General features: G+C 42.9%; 1 protein-coding gene across 1 annotated transcript in view; it reads right to left on the bottom strand.

Moving 5' to 3' along the window:
- Window positions 1-23,295, bottom strand: part of LOC120065813 (A disintegrin and metalloproteinase with thrombospondin motifs 20-like) — a 123,821-nt gene that overhangs the window by 8,526 nt on the left and 92,000 nt on the right. The window contains 2 exon segments of the mRNA XM_039016864.1: window positions 1,411-1,584; window positions 10,511-10,678. Coding sequence (XP_038872792.1) covers window positions 1,411-1,584; window positions 10,511-10,678 — 342 coding nt within the window.

The raw sequence follows: 23,295 nt of genomic DNA, 5'->3' as shown, positions 1-23,295 counted from the left end.
GAAGTTCTGTTTCCTCCAGATGGTCAAACTCCAGCAGAAAACGGTTCTGTCTAAAAAAATATATTCTACACTTTATCCAGGAGAGGAACAGTAAGCATGATATGACATCTCACGTTGCTTTCAAGAACAACCCCAAAGATAAAGCAAATGGCACGTCATGGGTGGAGACTCGAGTTGGTTTTGAGTGAATTCAAAATGATGGTTTAGAGAGGTAGTCAAGAGTGAAGACAGGTATGCCGATGTGAGAGTAGGCACACTACAGCTTGAATGGCTAAAGCATTATGTCCTACGAAATCAAATAAGATATCAGTTTTGTTTGTAAGAATCTCTCATATTCTAAGCCCGAAATAGACAGGAGGCTGTAAACGATCAGTGGAATGCACAGCAACACAGGCAGACAGGATCTGAGTGCGTGCAAACATTCCTGCACCAGGAAGCAGCACAAAGTCCTTACATGGCGCTCATCTTTTTGTATCCTGAACTTTGGCGACAGTGTAGGGGGGGACATGAAAGAAAGAGAGGGGCCAAGAGTAGAAAACACTGAGTTCAAGGGGACTGCTCAGTGCTCACGTCACACAGTGTAGAGCCCCTCGACAAGACAAAAGCCGCAGATCTGATACGGATCAGTGCTTTGAGGTTTGGATGTGATTTATCATAGAGTGATGGTTATCATTCAAACCCTCGTTGTGTGATGCAGGAGTGCTGGGCTACCTTAGCGACCTCACAAACACAGCTGGTCTGGTCCACTTGCTCTAGTCTAGTGGAAAGAGCTGTGTCCGAGCGCTGCCAATAACAAATCTCCAGTATGATGATTTTATGTCTTTCTCTCGCACACAAACACCATAACCGCTGTGTATTCATTAAACACACATGCTAGCAACTGGAGTCTGCCTCTATTAACAAATGTATGCGAATATAATCTAATGATGAAATCGTATTTAAAAGCACATTGGCTCTCTGAAGTTCTGTCTCGGACATTCAACAAATTCTCTTCCCCTTGTGGAAGCGATGCATTCTAAACTGAGGTTCCACTGGGGGCTTGGTGTTTTGTGTGCTTGTCCAGTTACCCATTAGACAAACACGTCCAGTGGACAGCCCCACTCTGTCACTGTGCCTCACACATGGCGGCCTTGCCTGGGTATTCTGGAGTGTTTTGGGGGGGGGAGTTGGATAGTAAAGAGAGCACGTTGACGGTCGGCTACTGTTCAAACCCTGAACAGGACCAATAGTACATAGAGGTGAATTTGAAGTTTGATGGGAGAAACCCCAAACCTACAATAAGACAGTTATATGGAGGGGCTGGTGACGAGCCCCTGTTTGTGTCAAAGAAGAAGGAAGAAGAGAAAAGGGAAGTGAAATAGAAAGGAGATGGAAAGACAAAGAGAAAGATAGACAGCGGTCAATACTTACATCTTGCCACTCTCCGGCTGCCCAGGTGTAATGGAGACACTCAGTAGCCTGGCAGGGCTGGGCAGTGGCAGGATGGTTGTGGGCACCACACAGCTCTTCTCTTACCCGTCCTGTACCCTTCAGTCTGCAGTACACTTCTCTGTTCTGGACCCCTACTCCACAGGGGACAGAGCACTACAAATACACACAAACGTTAGATTGCCTGGCACACAACACACACTGACAGAAAGAAGCACACACTATATAAGTCTGTACACAAAGGCGTTTCACGAACACCTTCAGCAGCCACTTGTTATTCCCAAATGCATGCAATGTTTCAAACTCAGAGTGAGAGTTAATCATCTGATTACATTTCCAGCTCAGAGAACCTTTTTTGTCATTCCACTGTTACGCCGAATACAACAGGTGTAGACCTTACAGTGAAATGCTTACTTACGAGCCCCTAACCAACAGTTAGGGGCTCGTAAAAATATATGGATAAGAATATGAGATAAAAGTAACAAGTAATTAAAGAGCAGCAGTAAAAAATAACAATATATACAGGGGGGTGCCGGTACAGAGTCAATGTGCGGGGGCACCGGTTAGTTGAGGTAGTATGTACACGTAGGTAGAGTTAATTAAAGTGACTATGCATAGATGACAACAGAGAGTGGCAGTGGTGTGGAGAGGGGAGGGAGGGGGGGTCAATAAAAAATAGTCTGGGTAGCCATTTGACTAGATGTTCAGGAGTCTTATGGCTTGGGCTGTAGCAACCAGATTTGAAATTAAACTAAAACACATCCATTTTCCCATCATGTCCCCTCTCACCCTCTCTGACCAAGACTAAGTGTGACTGTTTTGTAACATAAACTCAGCAAAAAAGAAACGTCCTCTCACTGTCAACTGCATTTATTTTCAGCAAACTTAACATGTGTAAATATTTGTATAAACATAACAAGATACAACAACTGAGACATTAACTGAACAAGTTCCACAGACATGTAACTAACAGAAATTGAATAACGTGTCCCTGAACAAAGGGGGGGGGGGGGGGGGTCAAAATCAAAAGTAACAGTCAGTATCTGTTAACCGATGAATACAGATGCACAAGTAACAGTCAGACTGCATTAAGTACTGCAGTGCATCTCCTCCTCATGGACTGCACCAGATTTACCAGTTCTTGCTGTGAGATGTTACCCCACTCTTCCACCAAGGCACCTGCAAGTTCCCAGACATTTCTGGGGGGAATGGCCCTAGCCCTCACCCTCCGATCCAACAGGTCCCAGACGTGCTCAATGGGATTGAGATCCGGGCTCTTCGCTGGCAGAACACTGACATTCCTGTCTTGCAGGAAATCACACACAGAATGAGCAGTATGGCTGGTGGCATTGTCATGCTGGAGGGTCATGTCAGGATGAATCTGCAGGAAGGGTACCACATGAGTGAGGAGGATGTCTTCCCTGTAATGCACAGCGTTGAGATTGCCTGCAATGACAACAAGCTCAGTCCGATGATGTTGTGACACACGGCCCCAGATCATGATGGACCCTCCACCTCCAAATTGATCCCGCTCCAGAGTACAGGCCTCAGTGTAACGCCCATTCCTTCGACGATAAACGCGAATCCGACCATCACCCCTGGTGAGACAAAACCGCGACTCGTCAGTGAAGAGCACTTTTTTCCAGTCCTGTCTGGTCCAGCGACGGTGGGTTTGTGCCCATAGGCGACATTGTTGCTGGCGATGTCTGGTGAGGACCTGCCTTACAACAGGCCTTAAAGCCCTCAGTCCAGCCTCTCTCAGCCTATTGTGGACAGTCTGAGCACTGATAGAGGGATTGTGCGTTCCTGGTGTAACTCGGGCAGTTGTTGTTGTCATCCTGTACCTGTCCCGCAGGTGTGATGTCCGGATGTACTGATCCTGTGCAGGTGTTGTTACATGTGGTCTGCCACTGCGAGAACGATCAACTGTCTGTCCTGTCTCCCTGTAGCGCTGTCTTAGGCGTCTCACTGTACGGACATTGCAATTTATTGCCTTGGCCACATCTGCAGTCCTCATGCCTCCTTGCAGTATACCTAAGGCACGTTCACGCAGATGAGCAGGGACCCTCGGCATCTTTCTTTTGGTGTTTTTCAGAGTCAGTAGAAAGGCCTTTTTAGTGTCCTAAGTTTTCATAACTGTGACCTTAATTGCCTACCGTCTGTAAGCTGTTAGTGTCTTAACGACCGTTCCACAAGTGCATGTTCATTAATTGTTTATGGTTCAATGAACAAGCATGGGAAACGGTGTTTAAACCCTTTACAATGAAGATCTGTGAAGTTATTTGGATTTTTACAAATTATCTTTGAAAGACAGGATCCTGAAAAAGGGCCGTTTCTTTTTTTGCTGAGTTTATATGCTTTGTTTAGTCTGCTGGGTTTGATTCACAGGCTTTAAAGGAAAACTCCACACAAAAACGATATTTTGGTATTTGTTTCATAAATCCATTGTTGACATAGTCCCAAAATGTTTTGCTTGTCATCAAATCACATTTTCAATATATGGAACTTCCAAAATACAGAAATACTCCCCATTTGATGCATTTTGCATCATATGATGCTGCGTATTGACCAATACAAACAGAGAAATATGTTTTCCTCTGAGCCTGCATTCGTCGTGCCTGTGTGAGCCGTATTGTCAGTTCACTCACAGGTCTATCACATGGCCCATCTCTTTGAAGCCATTGAGAATCCTACCTGCATGCCGAAGAAGCTCTCCAGAACATTAGAAAGAGGTTTCCTAGACAAAAGATTAAGCCTTATCCTGGACTAAGAAGCATGTTCAATGGAGACTCTCCACTCAAAGTGCTTTTTAGTCCAGGACTAGCTTAATCTGGGTCTGGGAACCAACCCCCAGGGTTCAAAAAGAAAGCTGTGTAAATACTATAGAGCCACATGTACTGTGAGTACCATTTGTCCCGTTCGATCATTTATACAGTAGGCTATATCATGTTGTACTACAACTGTTTGCAGGCCTACGTTGTCGTCTCTATGGTGTGCGGTTAGGTGAAGTTTTACTCCTTATGTTTGGAAGGAGAACAAAAGGCATTAAGGGGAATCTGAACTCAGATGAAGGTCTAAGCCAAAGAACGAGGCCTCATTTAAAGGCTTGCATTTTTAACATCCCATAGCGGGGTGTAATAGAGCCTCCAATTGCGATTTGAACAACAGTTATGGGTTAAGAAATGTGATTCTAATCTCTTTCCAAGAGACTTTTGGTTTTCATTGCTGAAGATCAAACTTATCACAGTTGAGCACACTATTCAATGTTGGAGACTATTCACTATTCAATGTTGGAGTTGAGCTTCTCCACAGACTGCTGCTCTCTACCCATCTGCAGTACGTCTGTTTGACATAAACATAGAATTTAGAATAGAATTAGAATAAGAATATACTAGAATATGAACTAGTTATTCTAATTCTATGGGTTTTGATTGGATAGGACAGCGGACCCCAAAACACGTCTTAGCACAGTGTGGTTGACCATAGAGAGGTGGAACATGCAGCTGTCACAGACGAATCAGTGGGATCGCCGCCACTCCACTCCCGAGCACGGGCCACCCCACACCAAGAGCTCTACAGGCAGTCCTCACCCCTTCCTCATTTACCCTTCTCACACCCCCTTGTACCCCTTCACAGACCCCCATTCAGGCGAATGTGAGGGGGTTGATTGGCTAGCTGCTGAAAAGCCCAAACGGTGGGTGCTGAGGTTTCCAAAGTTGTCACAGGCATGAACGTTTAGATATAAAACATGTCTTTATGTTATAGTTGTGGATTTCATGGTTTCTGGTGGTATGTGGAGGGAGATGATTGCTTCCAGACACCAGGGAGGAAGAGTGAGAGGGAGAGTGAGGCCCTTAAGGGGAGTGGTCTCATGTGGGAAGACAGAGATGGGTTACCATTGCAAGCCCAATTGCGATTTCACAACCGCAGTTTAGGCGTGGAGAGCAGTGTGAGTTCACTTCATACAAGACCTGTTGATCTCACTTTACTCCCCATCCTATGTCCAACACAAAAATAACTTAAATATATCATTAGAGTGAGAGAAGCAGTGAAAAGGGGGGGGGGGGGGGGGGGCTGGGGGGTAATATAATATATTAGCATGAATATATACTGACAAAAAAGCACATATCATAGCATACTACAGGTTGCAGAGGGACCTACCATTTTTGGGGGGAGAATGACTGTGAGAACGTCATAAGGTCAGACTTTTGAAAAGGGTGTTTTACTCCAAAATGTAGGAAAATAAAAGGATGCTGACATCTAAAATATAATTTCCCCCTCCAGAAATGAGCCCAATATAACATATTGGTCCATATTATCAGGCAGGTGTGCTATTTAGCAATAAGCATCATCACCTGATGTAGCCCACCTGATGCAGCATAGTGGCTCTAAATAAACAGGCTGAGGGTTGCCCATCTGCTTTTATCCCATTGGGCTAATCATTAGCTAGAACTCACATTCTAAAGTCTAAACATTAGGCTCTTGTTGCTAGTTAGCACCATATTGATTACTTGATACCTTCCACTGGCACTCAGCCAACCAAGGATCATGTACTGTGAATATCATTTAGGCCGACCTGTTACAGCTGACCCTTGTTACATTTAGCCCTGGTCTTCCATATGCATTCAACGCCATTGGGGAGCGAATAAACCATGCTGCTGCTGAAAACTCAGGTTCTAAAATGATGCATTTTAGCCAACTAATTTATTGGATTTAAGAAATAAGTGTAGCCGAGTAACACTAGAAAGCTCCGTGATCCTCCTCTTTTAACAGTGGCCTTCACAACTCCTTTGAAAAGTGTGTTTTCCTGCGACTGCATTAAGAATGTACAATGATGACTGGGTATGCATATTTCTCCCCTGTGCGGCACTCGCAATTTGAATGCGCCTCGAGATTAATATTATTTTATCTCGCATAGAATACGACAGGCTGAACAATTGAATAGGTAAACTACTCTACTACAGTATGGGGTTGTCTGATTTTGCTGTTGCTTACTCGTGTTGTTGGCTGTGGAAAATGTAATGTGTACAACAGTTTTTCATTAGATCATTCAAATAGTTTAATGAAAGGTACCGGATTTCAGCTCTGCCCGGCTCTCATTTGGATCGTAGGTGTCGGTTCTCGGACCTGGCGGGACCCAGGTCTCAGACCCGGCCGGACCCCGGCCCAATTTAACCCCTGTGTATATCTTCTCTAGAGTGTGTTTTATGGACAGATACAGATACTCCCTATGCTCCCTCCACCTCCATCTCCTTTACTCTCTGGTGGTGATACATTTAGGCTCATGGCCTTTCCCCTCTCCCTCCGCTGGCCCCCCGGCTGTGCCTTCTGACCCAGTGTGACTCTGGTTCCATAAGTGCTGTCACACCCCTGACACAGTCGCCGCACGCTCGTTCGGCAGACACCAAGGAAGAGGAATTGGCTTGGGGGTGACCATATACCTGCTGGGGGTGAAATATACCTGCTGGAGCGGGTGCTACGGGTGGGTGCTGCTATGGTGACCAGTGAGCTGAGATAAGGTGGGGCTTTACCTAGCAAAAACTTAAAGACTTGGATTGGAGATGCTTAATGTGAGTCTGGAAGGAGAGTTTACAGTCTAACCAGACACCTAAGTATTTGTAGTTGTCCACATATTCTAAGTCAGAACCGTCCAGAGTAGTGATGCTGGACGGGCGGGCAGGTGCGGGCAGTGACCGTTTGAAGAGCATGCATTTAGTTTTACTTGCATTTAAGAGCAGTTGGAGGCCACGGAAGAAGAGTTGTATGGCATTGAAGCTCATCTGGAGGTTAATTAACACAGTGTCCAAAGAAGGGCCAGAAGTATACAGAATGGTGTTGTCTCTATAGAGGTGGATCAGAGAATCACCAGCAGCAAGAGCCACATCATCGATGTATACAGAGAAAAGAGTCGGCCGTAGAATTGAACCCTGTGGCACCCCCATAGAGACTGCCAGAGGTCCGGACAACAGGCCCTCCGATTTGACACACTGAACTCTGTCTGAGAAGTAGTTGGTGAACCAAGCGAGGCAGTCATTTGAGAAACAAAGGCTGTTGAGTCTGCCTAAGAATGTGGTGATTGACAGTCAAAAGCCTTGGCCAGGTCGATGAATACAGATGCACAGTATTCTCTTATCGATGGTGGTTATGATATTGTTTAGGACCTTGACCAGCTCGGAAACCAGATTGCAAAGCGTACGGTGGGATGTGAAATGGTACGGTGGGATGTGAAATGGTCGGTGATCTGTTTGTTAACTTGGCTTTTGAAGAACTTAGAAAGGCAGGGTAGGATAGATATAGGTCTGTAGCAGTTTGGGTCTAGAGTGTCTCCCCCTTTGAAGAGGGGGATGACCGTGGCAGCTTTCCAATCTTTGGGGATCTCAGACGATACGAAAGAGAGGTTGAACAGGCTAGTAATAGGGGTTGCAACAATTTCAGCTGATCATTTTAGAAAGAGAGGGTCCAGATTGTCTTGCCCTGCTGATTTGTAGGGGTCCAGATTTTGCAACTCTTTCAGAACATCAGCTATCTGGTTTTGCGTGAAGGAGAAATGGGGGAGGCTTGGGCAATTTGCTGTGCGGGGTGCAGGGCTGTTGACCAGGGTAGGGGTGGCCAGCCGTAGAAAATTTATCGGTGGATTTATGGATTTATCGGTGGTGACAGTGTTTCCTAGCCTCAGTGCAGTGGGCAGCTGGGAGGAGGTGCTCTTCTTCTCCATGGACTTTACAGTGTCCCAGAACTTTTTGGAGTTTGTGCTGCAGGATGCAAATTTCTGTTTGAAAAAGCTAGCCTTTGCTTTCCTAACTGCCTGTGTATATTGGTTCCTAACTTACCTGAAAAGTTGCATATCGCTGGGGCTATTCGATGCTAATGCCGTACGCCACAGGATGTTTTTGATCTGGTCAAGGGCAGTCAGGTCTGGAGTGAACCACGGGCTATATCTGTTCATGGTTCAACATTTTGCTTATTTAAGATTGTGAGGAAAGCACTTTTAGAGAATAACCAGGCATCTTCTACTGACGGAATGAGGTCAATACCCTTCCAGGATACCCGGGCCAGGTTGATTAGAAAGGCCTGCTCGCTGAAGTGTTTTAGGGAGTTTTGACAGTGATGAGGGGTTGTCGTTTGACCGCAGACCCATTACGGACGCAGGCAATGAGGCAGTGATCGCTGACATCCTGGTTGAAGACAGCAGAGGTGTATTTGGAGGGCAGGTTGGTTAGGATGATATCTATGAGAGTGCCTGTGTTTACGGATTTGGGGTTGTACCTGGTAGGTTCATTGATAGTTTGTGTGAGATTGAGGGCATCAAGCTTAGATTGTAGGATGGCCGGGTGTTAAGCATGTCCCAGTTTAGGTCACCTAACAGCACAAGCGCTGAAGATAGATGGGGGCAATCAATTCACATATGGTGTCCAGGGCACAGCTGGGGGCAGAAGGTGGTCTATAGCAAGCGGCAACGGTGAGAGACTTGTTTCTGCAAAGGTGGATTTTTAAAAGTAGAAGCTCAAATTGTTTGGGCACAGACCTGGATAGTAAGACAGAACTCTGCAGGCTATCTCTGCAGTAGATTGCAACTCCGACCCCTTTGGCAGTTCTATCTTGTCGGAAAATGTTATAGTTATGTATGGAAATTTCAGGGGTTTTGGTGGCCTTCCTAAGCCAGGATTCAGACACGGCTAGGACATCCGGGTTGGCAGAGTGTGCTAAAGCAGTGAATAAAACAAACTTAGGGAGGAGGCTTCTAATGTTAACATGCATGAAATCAAGGCTTTTTCGGTTACAAAAGTCAACAAATGAGAGCGCCTGGGGAATGGGAGTGGAGCTAGGCACTGTAGGGCCTGGATTAACCTCTACATCACCAGAGGAGCAGAGGAGGAGTAGGATAAGGGTACGGCTAAAGGCTATAAGAACTGGTCGTCTAGTACGTTCGGAACAGAGAGTAAAAGGAGCAGGTTTCTGGGAGCGGTAGAATAGATTCAATGCATAATGTACAGACAAAGATATGGTAGGATATAAATACAGTGGAGGTAAACCTAGGCATTGAGTGATGATCCAGGTGAAGAGGTTCAGAGCTTGCGGTAGGAATCCGGAGATATGGTGAAAAAGGAGTCCGATAAGCTCTGGGTTGAATCACGCTGTGCAGACTGGCAGGAGTTGTCTGGGCTAAAGGTTAGCTGATGACCGGTTCTAAAGTAAATAAAATAGCAGATCCATACCACATTGGGTGAGGCGGATTGCAGGAGAGTATTTTGAAGTTGGGGATAAGAAAAATATAAAAAAGATATGTGAAGAAAAAAAGATATATATATATAAAGATATATACACGGTACACGACAAGACGAAGACAAAAGACGCCTGACTGCTACGCCATCTTGGAGAAGAAAAAAATATACATATTTAAAAAAAGTGTCTCTCCTGCGCCTGCCCTTTGCACTGAAGTGTCTTGATTGCAGCCAGTCCAGCACTTCAGTAACCTGCTGTGCTTCGTGAATGATGATGTCTCTCTTACCACCATGCTTTTATCTGTGTTGGACCGCCAACCGGGCTGTCCAAGTCTGGAGCCATGTGCAGTGTGTCGTCCGTCTGTAGAAAGTAGGTACCTTCTTGCATTTGTGATGTTTGAAAAGTGTGAATTGCACGTTCAAGATGTTGTCTAGCATGCTGCATCGGAGCAGCAAAATGCACCAGAAACGCATTGGTCAATTAGCCAATGCTGTCTTGAAAATAGTCCAAGAAAGGCAAAGGAACTAGCCTGATAACTAGTCAACCCCAGAAGAGGAAGAGAAAGCACAGCACAAGCTTTTTAGTATTCCCATAACATTTCCTCTCTCAAGTATACATGTCTAGTGAATTGCATAAACAGTTATGTAAATCCAGCCTGTGGTGTTTAACTCACATCGGAAGGACATAAGAATATGTAAACTGCTTAGTGATAGGACAGGTTCTTATTGAGTACAGTACTCTACATCATCTACATCTGTGTTTGAGTTGTGTGTCCCAGCTGCTAGAGGTGACTGTTAGCGTTAGAGAGGCCCGGGGGTATTTTGAGAGTGTGTGGGGACGGGGTGGCATGAACACATACCTCGCTCCACCTGTTGGCTTTCCAGCTGGGGCATCCCCGGGCTCGGCAGGCCTTTTGTGTCCGGGGACGTGACAGATGACTGCAGTGATCTTCCTCTATTTGGGTTTGGTTTGAGTAAACACAGGCTATCTCCCGCTGCTTGGTCCCACGGCCACAGCTCACAGAACACTAGAGAGAACGACAGGGAGAATTTTTTTTAAATGGCGGCAGTGAGTGTAGAGGTTCTACTGAAAGCTTTTCCAACGACATTTGTTGAAATAATGCTGATACCCGCTGCTCGGAGCCATGTTCTAAAATGTATATAAGTATCCAACACACTGCTTTGCTCAATATAGAATCTTCAGTGTATGAGATGGAGATAATCGCTCTTGATTTGTTACTGCATCTCATGGCCAAGTAAACAAGCTATAAACCACTTTTGGCTAAACTAATCATGACATGGATCTCTGTAAAGCATCCACTGAACACCCAGGTTTGAATGCAGTCCCGTCTTTAACCTGTAAACACTGAACTTAGTGTAGGGCACAAACTAGAGAGAGAGACACACACACAAGCTTAGGAGAGAGAAGACTCACAGGGCTAAAATACCAGGATGCATACATATGGCTAGACAATCATCTGGTTTCAATAAGAAGCTGTACGATGCTTCAGGAAAGCTACAGAGAGAGAAAAAAAAACTAAACGAATAAAAGCAGAGACCCTGATGAGACAGGAGCCTTCATAAAGCCCCATGCCTGAGATGACAGTCGGTTGGTAGATGAAAATATTCTAGATTATTGCGTCTTCATGAGGCCAGACAGCAATTAGAGAGCCAACTATTTCTGCTCTGCTCTCAGTGAGAGAGGGAGTGAGCCCCCTTACACAAAGACACTCCAAAATGGGGTATTGGAATAGAGTACAACAAGACGAGGAGAACTCTGTTTTGTCTTTAGCATATGTTACAGCCCAGATAACATAATATGCATTTTCCCTTAATTATGATGTCAGAATGTTGTATAGCACCAAATGCCATGCATTTTCCTGCGTCAGGCCTCATGGTAAACATGTGGTGGTTATAGTACACTCTATTGGACTGACTGTGCTGTGATGGAACTATTTGAGGAAAATGTATTTGAGACAAGTAGACATACTGTAGTGAATTCTAAGAAAAGCTGTTCCTTTTTTTTTTAGGTTTGGACAACAGGATCTGGAAAATAAGATTTTTTTCACTAACGGAGGAGAAGCATTCTAGCACTCAGAGAGACACACGTCTGCGCAACACTCGGTGAGTGTACTCTAGTACCCAGTAACCCCTTCAAACGGAGGCATCTCCTGCTCTCTTCTCTTCTTTACTGTGGTGCGGGCAGTGCTCGACACCACACACACACACATCGGACACAGTGTAATTACCAAGGTATTTTAAACACAGGGCTTAGCTCGGGTGACAAGGAGACATCAAAGCTGCCCGCGTTGACTGACTACTCCTAAACGTGGCAGACTCTCATACCCGCTGCACGCTCACTCAGAGATGATAACACTACGCCTTCCACTTCAGGCAGGAACAGAGACAGGCAAACATGTATGGGCGGGGGGAGCGGGGGGTGTTAGCCCCTCCTTACTGCTGTAAGAGAAGAAGAAAAAATTTGAAAAAGAAAAAAAAGCAGGAGGAAGAAAGCAAAGCAGAGCCATACGGGCAGTGCTCCTCCGCTGAACTGTATCTCCTGCCTGTTTAACGGCGGGGAGAAGACACTATATGGCGGCGTGCTCCTCCCTCTCCCCAGCCAGGCAGCCTCATCTGTCAACCATTAGTTAATCAGGGCGGGTAACGCACAAGGAGCGCAGAAAACTGGCACAGCGCGTGTGACCCAAAGGACAGCTTCACCTCTGAGAGCAGAGCAGGAGGAGGGCAAGGACCCAGGGGACCGACGGAGTCCTCCACTCTGCACTCTACTACTGCCAGGCTCACTCTACTCAACACTGTCTCAGGTAAGTCTACTATCCACTTCAACTGCTCAATTGGCTTATCTGTGAATAGCTTCTGGTCTGCTAACTAACATACTAAGGTCAAAAGATGTGATTGAAAATGAGTAAATCAAATGAATATGACCGATGAAGGTTTTACAGGCTGGTAATGCATGAACAGTAACTGAGCATGGATGACTAAATGCAATGGTTTGAAATCCATTGTTTTACTAGTGGTGCTACTTCATTATTGCATGTGATCAAAAATGTGTTTTACAGATATCACTGCTGCTTTTATCAACTTTTAACAAAGAGCAATGTTACTACAGTATTGACTACAGTGTGAGAATTTCTAACAAAATAGAGAATTAATGGGGTGAGGGGGAAGACTCAAGGTCACATTCACAGAAAATGAATATCGAACACAAACCCTTAGCCACTAAAATGTAAGCATTTACTGTACTGTAAGTCACTTTGGATAAACGTTCCTGCTACAGGTTGTAAATATTATCATTATGAAAACTTTCCTGCTACAGGTTGTAAATGTTATCATTATGAAAACTTTCCTGCTACAGGTTGTAAATGTTATCATTATGAAAACTTTCCTGCTACAGGTTGTAAATGTTATCATTATGAAAACTTTCCTGCTACAGGTTGTAAATGTTATCATTATGAAAACTTTCCTGCTACAGGTTGTAAATGTTATCATTATGAAAACTTTCCTGCTACAGGTTGTAAATGTTATCATTATGAAAACTTTCCTGCTACAGGTTGTAAATGTTATCATTATGAAAACTTTCCTGCTACAGGTTGTAAATGTTATCATTATGAAAACTTTCTTGAAAAGAAAAGAAAAAACAATCCGCATTAAAAAATGACTTTCTCGCAAGACAGATTTGCCCTCCCAAGTTGTAACAGCAATTCATTTCACATGATTAGGTGGGTTAATTCTAGTATAAGCCAGTGACATTCATCTGGAAATAATATGGATTACTATAGTAGACAGAATGGGATTGTTGCCTGAAAGCAACCACATAGCTGTGGTTTTGTTTAACAACGTTTTTCAACCAGAACGGGAGATGTATTAGGCAGAAAGACATAGGCGATGTTTAACCATGTACTGCATTGTGCTAACAGCTAAGCTGCTTGTACTTGTTCTGCTTCTTTCAACTGCTTTCCTGCTTTTCTAGTGTTTAAGGGTTCTGGAACAGTTGACTTAATCGATTGCCAAACCAAACCAAATCCAGCTATTTCATGTTTATTCTGTGTGGCATAAAGAATATACTAGAAAACAGCATGTAGCCCTTGAAGTTAAATAGACAGAGCTGCCTTTCTTTTTCTATGGTGTTGATAAGAGCATGTCTTTGTCTAGGATTGGCAGGCTGCAGTCGCAGGATGACCCCGCCCATTCCATCCCAGAGGACAGGTAAGCCAATGGCATAGAGCGACCACGCTATTGGGTAACCTATGAGACCATTATCTGTTGTTCAGCCTATACCACTATGCCAGGGTATATGCAACTTTAACAGAAAGAAGAGAGAAATCCCTACAGAACAACTAACTTTAAATTAGTAGTTCACTTCAAAAGTTTGTCAGATGTTTTCAAACCTCAAAAGGCACCGTACAATTTCCCAAATGTTCTTAAGTATCTATGTTATCCATTAATTTGGGGTTGAAAAATATAGCTGGATGTGCACAATAAATTACTTAGGTTGTGGACTAAGGGTGTGGCTTTTAGGAATGGTTTATTGATATTTCATGCTGTCCACTCTGACTTAAAACCAGTATAGGGATGTACAGTTGAAGTCGGAAGTTTACATACAATTTAGCCAAATACATTTAAACTCAGTTTTTCACAATTCCTGACATTTAATCCTAGTAAAAATGTCCTGTCTTAGGTTAGTTAGGATTACCACTTTATTTTAAGAATGTGAAATGTCAGAATAATAGTAGAGAGAATGATTTATTTCAGCTTTTATTTCTTTCATCACATTCCCAGTGGGTCAGAAGTTTACATACACTCAATTAGTATTTGGTAGCATTGCCTTTAAATTGTTTAACTTGGGTCAAACGTTTTGGGTAGCCTTCCACGAGCTTCCCACAATAAGTTGGGTGAATTTTGGCCCATTCCTTCTGACAGAGCTGGTGTAACTGAATCAGGTTTGTAGGCCTCCTTGCTCGCACACGCTTTTTCAGTTCTGCCAACAAATTTTCTATAGGATTGAGGTCAGGGCTTTGTGATGGCCACTCCAAAACCTTGACTTTGTTGTCCTTAAGCCATTTTGCCACAACTTTGGAAGTATGCTTGGGGTCATTGTCCATTTGGAAGACCCATTTGCGGCCAAGCTTTAACTTCCTGACTGATGTCTTGAGATGTTGCTTCAATATATCCACATACTTTTCCTGCCTCATGATGCCATCTATTTTGTGAAGTGCACCAGTCCCCCCTGCAGCAAAGCACCACCACAACATGATGCTGCCACCCCTGTGCTTCACGGTTGGGATGGTGTTCTTCGGCTTGCAAGCCTCCCCCTTTTTCCTCCAAACATAATGATGGTCAATATGGCCAAACAATTCTATTTTTGTTTCATCAGACCAAAGGACATTTCTCCAAAAAGTACGATCTTCGTCCCCATGTGCCGTAGTCTGGCTTTTTTATGGCGGTTTTGGAGATGTGGCTTCTTCCTTGCTGAGCGGCCTTTCAGGTTATGTCGATATAGTATTCGTTTTACTGTGGATATAGATAATTTTGTACCCGTTTCCTCCAACATCTTCACAAGGTCCTTTGCTGCTGTTCTGGGATTGATTTGCACTTTTCGCACCAAAGTACTTTCATCTCTAGGAGACAGAACGCGTCTCCTTCCTGAGCGGTATGACGGCTGCGTGGTCCCATGGTGTTTATACTTGCGTACTATTGTTTGTACAGATGAACGTGGCACCTTCAGGTGTTTGCTCCCAAGGATGAACCAGACTTGTGGAGGTCCACAATTTTTTTTCTGAGTCTACAATATTTCTTCTTGGCTGATTTCTTTTGATTTCCCCATGATGTCAAGCAAAGAGGCACTGAATTTGAAGGTAGGCCTTGAAATACATCCACAGGTACACCTCCAATTGACTCAAATGATGTCAATTAGCCTATCAGAAGCTTCTAAAGCCATGACATCATTTTCTGGAATTTTCCAAGCTGTTTAAAGGAACGGTCAACTTAGTGTATGTAAACTTCTGACCCACTGGAATTGTGATACAGTGAAATAATCTGTCTGTAAACAATTGTTGGAAAAATGACTTGTGTCATGCACAACGTAGATGTCCTAACCGACTTGCCAAAACTATAGTTCGTTAACAAGAAATTTGTGAAGTGGTTGAAAAACTAGTTTTAATGACTCCAAACTAAGTGCAACCTAAACTTCCGATTTCAACTGTACCTATTTACTGTAATTCAATACATTGTGGTCAAATTGTGGTACAAAATGTAAAGATTGAAAGATTACATAGAAAAGGAAATAATGTAATAAAAAAATCTGTAATATTGGAACAGACACTGGATCAGATTACTGGTACTGAAGTCTTATGCCTTCAACTTCACAGGTGGATTTTGAAGATGACTAGTGTAATGTTTAGTAGAGGTGGACTTAACATGGGTTAATAGCACGTGTAGTGTGGGAGCAGACTTTTCCCCCTAATATTTATCCTATATTCCCGAGTTCTAAGAAATACCATATCTCAGAACATGTGAGTGCCAAGGCTGAATTCCTATCACATTGCGGAGTGCTCGCAGTGCAACTGGAATGGTAATACCAAGCACATGATAACCATAGTGACTGTACACTGTCTCTTCAAAGGGGATCAGAGCTGACCTGAATGAAGAACAAACTCACGATTGTGTGAAGATTGTCCAGAATATTACAATCTGTTTTAGCAAACAGATACCCAAATACTCTTTATAGTAATTGGCAACAACTTCTTAAAAAATATTGTCATCTCAGCCGTATTGAAAATAATCAAGGTTTATGATCCTCCTAACAATGCAATATGTACACATTTCCCCAGGGCCAAGAAATATCAGTGAACAAGATACACTGATAGAGAGATAGTAATACTATGATCTCATTACAGCTTTGTCAGTGTCACTGTGGGGAAAAGAAGATGTTTGCAGAGCTCAGAGGGTAAGACATACGCCAGTGAGCCGTTGCAGGCTGCTTTTACAGTTCAAGGTCCTGTTTTGCAGGGAAGTTTCAAAGACACAAGTCAAAACAACACGTTGTCGACGTGGGAATAGCTGGTAAGGGCAGAGCGTTGTGGTGCGGAAGAATGTTGGAGTCATAGATCTTTCATCCTCATGGCCAAAATAGCCACACACAGGCCTGATCATCTCCATGCATAGGAAGAAACACTAACCAACACCTCACTAACACAAATACAGTCCAATCCAACCCTGGTCAATGCGGTCCAAATCTTGCATCCAGAAATCCTTAGATAATTACTACATGAGTAAGTAGGTTATATTTATTCAAATTAACTGGTATTAACTCACAAATAGGATTCCTTCACAAAACAGTTGGTACAAACCAATGACATAAGTATATTTAGGTACCAAATGTCAAAATAGGGACTTTTCTTTAAGGGTCCTTCCACGAAGAAAATCCCTTTTGCTTTCCTTTGATATTTTAAGTAGGAATTGTACACCAATATTGAATTTTAAAAGCATGGTATATTAAATTAAGTACCCTTTAATATAGACCACATGGAGAATTCAATAAATATTATTTAGTATATGAACAAAGACTTGCTGTCCCTCGGTGCACCCTGTGACCTTTATGCAGATTTGAACCCTCTTAATAAATCATTGTAAAGCCATAGTTCATTTGTTGCTATGACAATGCCATTTCTGAACATTATAATTGATTTCATGTGATTAATGATTAATTGTAAGGGGGAAAAAACCTGTCCCTCATTTTAAGGTCAACCCTGTTACGTGAACTGAACTCTAGTTTTAATATAGTGAAACTATTCCTTCTATTCCTTTAATTTGTGGAATTTCTTTCCTTCTTAATGTGTTTGAGCCAATCAGTTGTGTTGCGACAACGTAGGGTTTGTATACAGAAGATAGCCCTATTTGATAAAAGAAAGTCCATATTATGGCAAGAACAGCTCAAATAAGAGAAATTACAGTCCATCATTACTTCAAGACATGAAGGTCAGTCAATCTGGGATATTTCAAGAACTTTGAAAGTTTCTTCAAATGCACTCGCAAAAACCATCAAGCGCTATGATAAAACTGGCTCTCATGAGGACCGCCACAGGAAAGGAAGACCCAGAGTTACCTCTGCTGCAGAGGATAAGTTCATTAAAGTTAACTGCACCTCAGATTGCAGCCCAAATAAATGCTTTACAGAGTTTAAGTAACAGACACATTTCAACATCAACTGTTCAGAGGAGACTGTGTGAATCAGGCCTTCATGGTAGAATTACTGCAAAGAAACCACTACTAAAGGACACCAATAAGAAGAAGAGACTTGTTTGGGCCAAGAAACACAAGCAATGGACATTAGACCGGTAGAAATCTGTCCTTTGGTCTGATGAGTCCAAATTTGAGATTTTTTGGTTCCAACAGCCGTGTCTTTGTGAGACGCAGATAGGTGACGGATGATCTCTGCATGTGTGGATCCCACTGTGAAGCATGGAGGTGTGATGGTGTGGGGGTGCTTTGCTGGTGACACTGTCTGTGATTTATTTAGAATTCAAGGCACACTTAACCAGCATGGCTACCACAGCATTCTGCAGCGATACGCCATCCCATCTGGTTTGCGCTTAGTCGGAATATCATGTTTTTCAACAAGACAATGTACCAACACACCTCCAGGTTGTGTAAGGACTATTTGACCAAGAAGGAGAGTGATGGAGTGCTGCATTAGATGACCTGGCCTCCACAATCACCCAAACTCAACCCAATTGAGATGGTTTGGGATGAGTTGGACCGCAGAGTGAAGGAAAAGCAGCCAACAAGTGCTCAGTATATGTGGGAACTCCTTCAAAATGGTTGGAAAAGCATGCCAGGTGAAGCTGTTTGAGAGAATGCCAAAAGTGTGCAAAGCTGTCAAGGCAAAATGTGGCTACTTTGAAGAATCTAAAATCTAAAATATATTTTGATTTGTTTAACCCTTTTTGGGTTACTACATGATTCCATATGTGTTATTTCATTGTGTTGATGTCTTCACTATTATTCTACAGAAAATTCAGTGGAAAATAATAAAAAATAAAGAAAAACCCTTGAATGAGTAGGTGAGTACAAACCTTTGACTGTTACGTGTAACCCATGTACTTTATTTTGCACTTAATAGGCACTAGGGCTGGGCGATATGGCCAAAATATCATATCACAATATTTTCTTATTTTTGACGGTATGACAGTATTTTATGTTTTTGAATAATAAAACGTATGTATATGCTTCATGGGTAGCGCATGACCTTAGGTTGCTAACAAATATAATCTAAGTGGTTTTAATGGGTCTTTCTCTCTTCTGATTGTTTTATCAATCAAACTTCAACCAAAGATTATTTAAAGCATTTGTATACATTTCTGCATTTCCTTTACTCATTTGCTATAATTTCAATATGCTCTATTTTGTGAAAAGGTAACTTTTCCTTTCTCAGAACCATTATTATCCTTTATGATCATGTATTTTGAATAGATTCAATGGCAGTTCTTACTTTTGCCACAAGGGGGCGGTGTGTCGACTAAGGCACCTGCACCTGCACTGCCTCACAGGCAAGATTCATGGCAAAACCAAACATTACATTACATTACATTTAACAAACCAAACATTATCTTTTTAAAATTGTATTTTTTATTTTTTACTTTTTACCTCTTAAGGTCTTGTCCCATCGCTGCAACTCCCGTACGGACTCGGGAGAGGCGAAGGTCGAGAGCCATACGTCTTCCGAAACATGACCTTGCCAAGTCGCACTGTTTCTTGACACACTGCTCGCCAGCCGCACCAATGTGTCGGAGGAAACACCGTAACACTGCTGACCGAAGTCAGCGTGCATACGCCCGGCCCTCCACAAGGGATCGCTAGAGTGCTATGGGACAAGGACATCCCGGCCAGGCAAACCCTCCCCTAACTCGGACGACGCTGGGCCAATTGTGCGCCGCCGCATCGGTCTCCTAGCCGCGGCCAGCTGCACAGCCTGGGATCGAACCCGGGTCTGTAGTGACGCCTCAAGCACTGCAGTGCCTTAGAATGCTGCGCCACTCGGGAGGCCAACAAACCAAATTGAAAAAAACGTTATGTAAGGAAAAGTACAAATCCAATCCGGTATATAGTAAAATGCGGTTTACTGCCCAGACCTAATAGGCACTTACTAGTCAGTTTTCGTATTTAAACCTCTCTGGGATATGTGGGACGCTAGCGCCAAATTCAAATAAATTACTATAAAAATCAAACTTTCATGAAATCACACATGCAATACACCAAATTAAAGCTACACTTGTTGTGAATCCAGCCAACATGTCAGATTTCAAATAGGCTTTTCAGGCGAAGGCAAAAGATGCTATTATCTGAGGATAGCACCATAGTAAACAAAGAGAGAGAAGCATATTTCCACCCTGCAGGCGCGACACAAAACGCAGAAATAAAAATATAATTCATGCCTTACCTTTGACGAGCTTCTTTTGATGGCACTCAAATATGTCCCATAAACATCACAAATGGTCCTTTTGTTCGATTAATTCCGTCGATATATATCCAAAATGTCCATTTATTTGGCGCGTTTGATCCAGAAAAACACCGGTTCCAACTTGCTCAACGTGACTACAAAATATCTCAAAAGTTACCTGTAAACTTCGCCAAAACATTTCAATCTACTTTTGTTATACAACTTTAGGTATTTTTTAACGTAAATAATTGATAAAATTGAAGACGGGATGATCTGTGTTCAATACAGGAGGAAAACAAACAGTAGCTAGCTTTCTGGTCATGCGCCTCTATCTAACAGTACACTTCAAGATACCCTCGTTCAAGATGGCCGTACTTCTTCATTACACAAAGGAAAAACCTCAACCAATTTCTAAAGACTGTTGACATCCAGAGGAAGCGGTAGGAACTGCAAGAAGGTCCCTTAAATCTTAAATCTGGATTCCCAATGAAAAACCATTGAAAAGAGAGTGACCTCAAAAACAAAATCTGAATGGTTTGTCCTCAGGGTTTCTAAATAAGTTATGTTATACTCAAAGACATGATTCAAACAGTTTTAGAAACTTCAGAGTGTTTTCTATCCAAATATATTAATAATATGCATATCTTATCTTCTGGGGATGAGTAGCTGGCAGTTGAATTTGGGTATGCTTTTCATCAAAACGTGAAAATGCTGCCCCCTATCCTAGAGAAGTTCCTCTTGGGATAGGAAAACATGTTTCTATTAAGTTGAGCATGTGCTCTTCAGAATGTTAAAATTAGGTGAAATACAACTTTTTTTACCAAGTTACCAAGTTAATTTTGTGGAATGACCCACCTACAGTCATATTGGGATCACCATGGAGTTCACTGTCAGGGTAATGATGATTGAAAAGATTATTGCAACGTCTAAACAATTCTAGCTCTGTGTTAACAAAGTTAACAAAATGTCCACTACAGGAGCTTCAGGCTGCTTGTGATGGAAAATTAAAATAGTCAACTAAAATCAAACGCGTAGTCTCCCATTGTTGCCAAACTGTGCCTCTGCCATGGCCAGAAACTCAAATAAACAACCCAAAAAGAGGGCATATTTAGTTTCCCCAACACAATTCTCTTTTTAAGTCAACACCACTCCGGACATATAAACTGAGCAACCATAAGTCAACTTTTGGAATGACAAAAAACAACCAGTTTGTCAGCCTGTCCAAACATTCACCTGGAACCAATTTCCATTTCCATGTCCCATTCCAGAAAAAATCCATTGGTGCTCAATTGAGCAAACCACTACTGTCTCGTAAAGTTATGCCAGACAATGGTAGTGAACCTGATTTCTAACAGCCAAACTAAAAAGACGGATCAGGTGTGAGGTTCTAAATGGACCTTTTAGCGCAGGATCTCCAAGGGTCCCTATTCCTGGCAAATTCTATCCTTCCAAATTCCATCCAGCCAATTCTTCTTACTCAACGCCGGTTTACTTTGGGTCTGTCAAAACCCCAAACTCTAGCCTAATTTATTGTAGAGACGAGCTCGCAAGCCAAAGACAAGGAGCGCCTTCACAGCCAAGCTCGCATTCTTTTTTGGCCTGGTTCGTCCTGGTCCTGATAATGGAATTGCGCCACAAAAAAACAACGACGTTTACCTTGCTTTTAAACCAAATAGCTACAGTCCAGTTATCAGTCAAAGGGTAACATTTTCCTCTCTCAAATAGACAAGAAAAATGTGAAAGTGTTGCATGTTCATCGTGGGACGATCCCATTGTTGTTAGAGGTCTTTGTACTTTAGAGATGGTTGAACGTCAACACCTGGTCTGTGTGTGTCTCATTAACACATTCCTCTAAGCTGAACACTCTGTTTACACCGCTAGCTTTTATGGGGGCGTTATGGGAGAGATGTTGTTGTGTGTCGCTGGTGTGTTTACCAAGCCTGCTATACTATCTCCCTTTGATTCCACCCACCCCCACTTCAGCAGTCTTTGAAGATGTGCAACAAAGTTCAGTCTGCAGCTGGGCTCCGCGGACTCAAAAGGTGGTTTTAAACCTTGAGAATAACTATGTGTCCTCAACAGTAAAATGTATGTTTTTTTCCATAATAGCAGTGACTACAAAGTCAAAAGAAAACTATTCATCCTTGGTTTGGAACACATCAGATTTCATATTTGCCCACCAATGGCTGCCTCAGACTTCAGCACTGTATATTTTTAAGAACCTAGAGCCTTTAAAATGGGCTTGCAATTTACTCGGGCGAATACGACGCTGTAGGACGATATGGGAGGAGAACTGAACGTTGCGCGATGTGAACTTCATATAAAGGGTAATACACTGACGTCTATTGTATAAAGGGTAATACACTGACGTCTATTGTATAAAGGGTAATACACTGACGTCTATTGTATAAAGGGTAATACACTGACGTCTATTGTATAAAGGGTAATACACTGACGTCTATTGTATAAAGGGTAATACACTGACGTCTATTGTATAAAGGGTAATACACTGACGCCACATCAGAAAGCAGCGGTGTCGAGTGCCTATGGTAAGATGTGAGGTGAAACGTGATAAGCCCTACTTTCAAGGGAGATCTGTTACTTTGAGTAGGTTACCACGCTCTTCTAGGACACTTCATCCATCAAACTCTTTCCCACTAAACCAAGTAAAAAAAAAAAGAGTTTAATACAGTCCAACTCCCAAGGTACAGTATATCAACCTGATAGCCACCAACAAACCCCAACTTGAATCATCCCATCACGTCTCCGGTAAAGACGAGGTGAGAGGAACATGCATTTAAGTCCAATTTCAGAGAGGATTCACCACCCCATAAGCTTTAGAGACCTTCTCTCAGATGTGTTGCGATGCCAGTTGAGAAAAAGCAGCCGCTCTTCAGAGGGGACCTGTTCCCGATCATTGGAAGAGCCAGGGAAAGCCTGGGTTAAACGCTTCCAGATCTTTACCCTACATCTCTCATTCTATCCCCCTGCATTCATCCTCAGCTGAAACACCAGCGAAACAAATTTCTGCCTAAACTAGTCACTTCCCCTCTCTTGATCTTTCTCTTTCTCCCCTTTCTCTGCTCTGTATCCAGATATTCTTTGTGGTCGCGAGGAAACTCCTGCTCTCAAAGGTTTGGGCCATTTTATGTCATCACCCTCCCTCACTGAGACTGCATTAGCGGT

Source organism: Salvelinus namaycush, chromosome 21 (genome assembly GCF_016432855.1).
Source record: "Salvelinus namaycush isolate Seneca chromosome 21, SaNama_1.0, whole genome shotgun sequence".
Taxonomy (NCBI): Eukaryota; Metazoa; Chordata; class Actinopteri; order Salmoniformes; family Salmonidae; genus Salvelinus; species Salvelinus namaycush.
The sequence above is the reverse complement of the archived record's forward strand: the minus strand, read 5'-3'. Positions and strand labels throughout refer to the sequence as shown.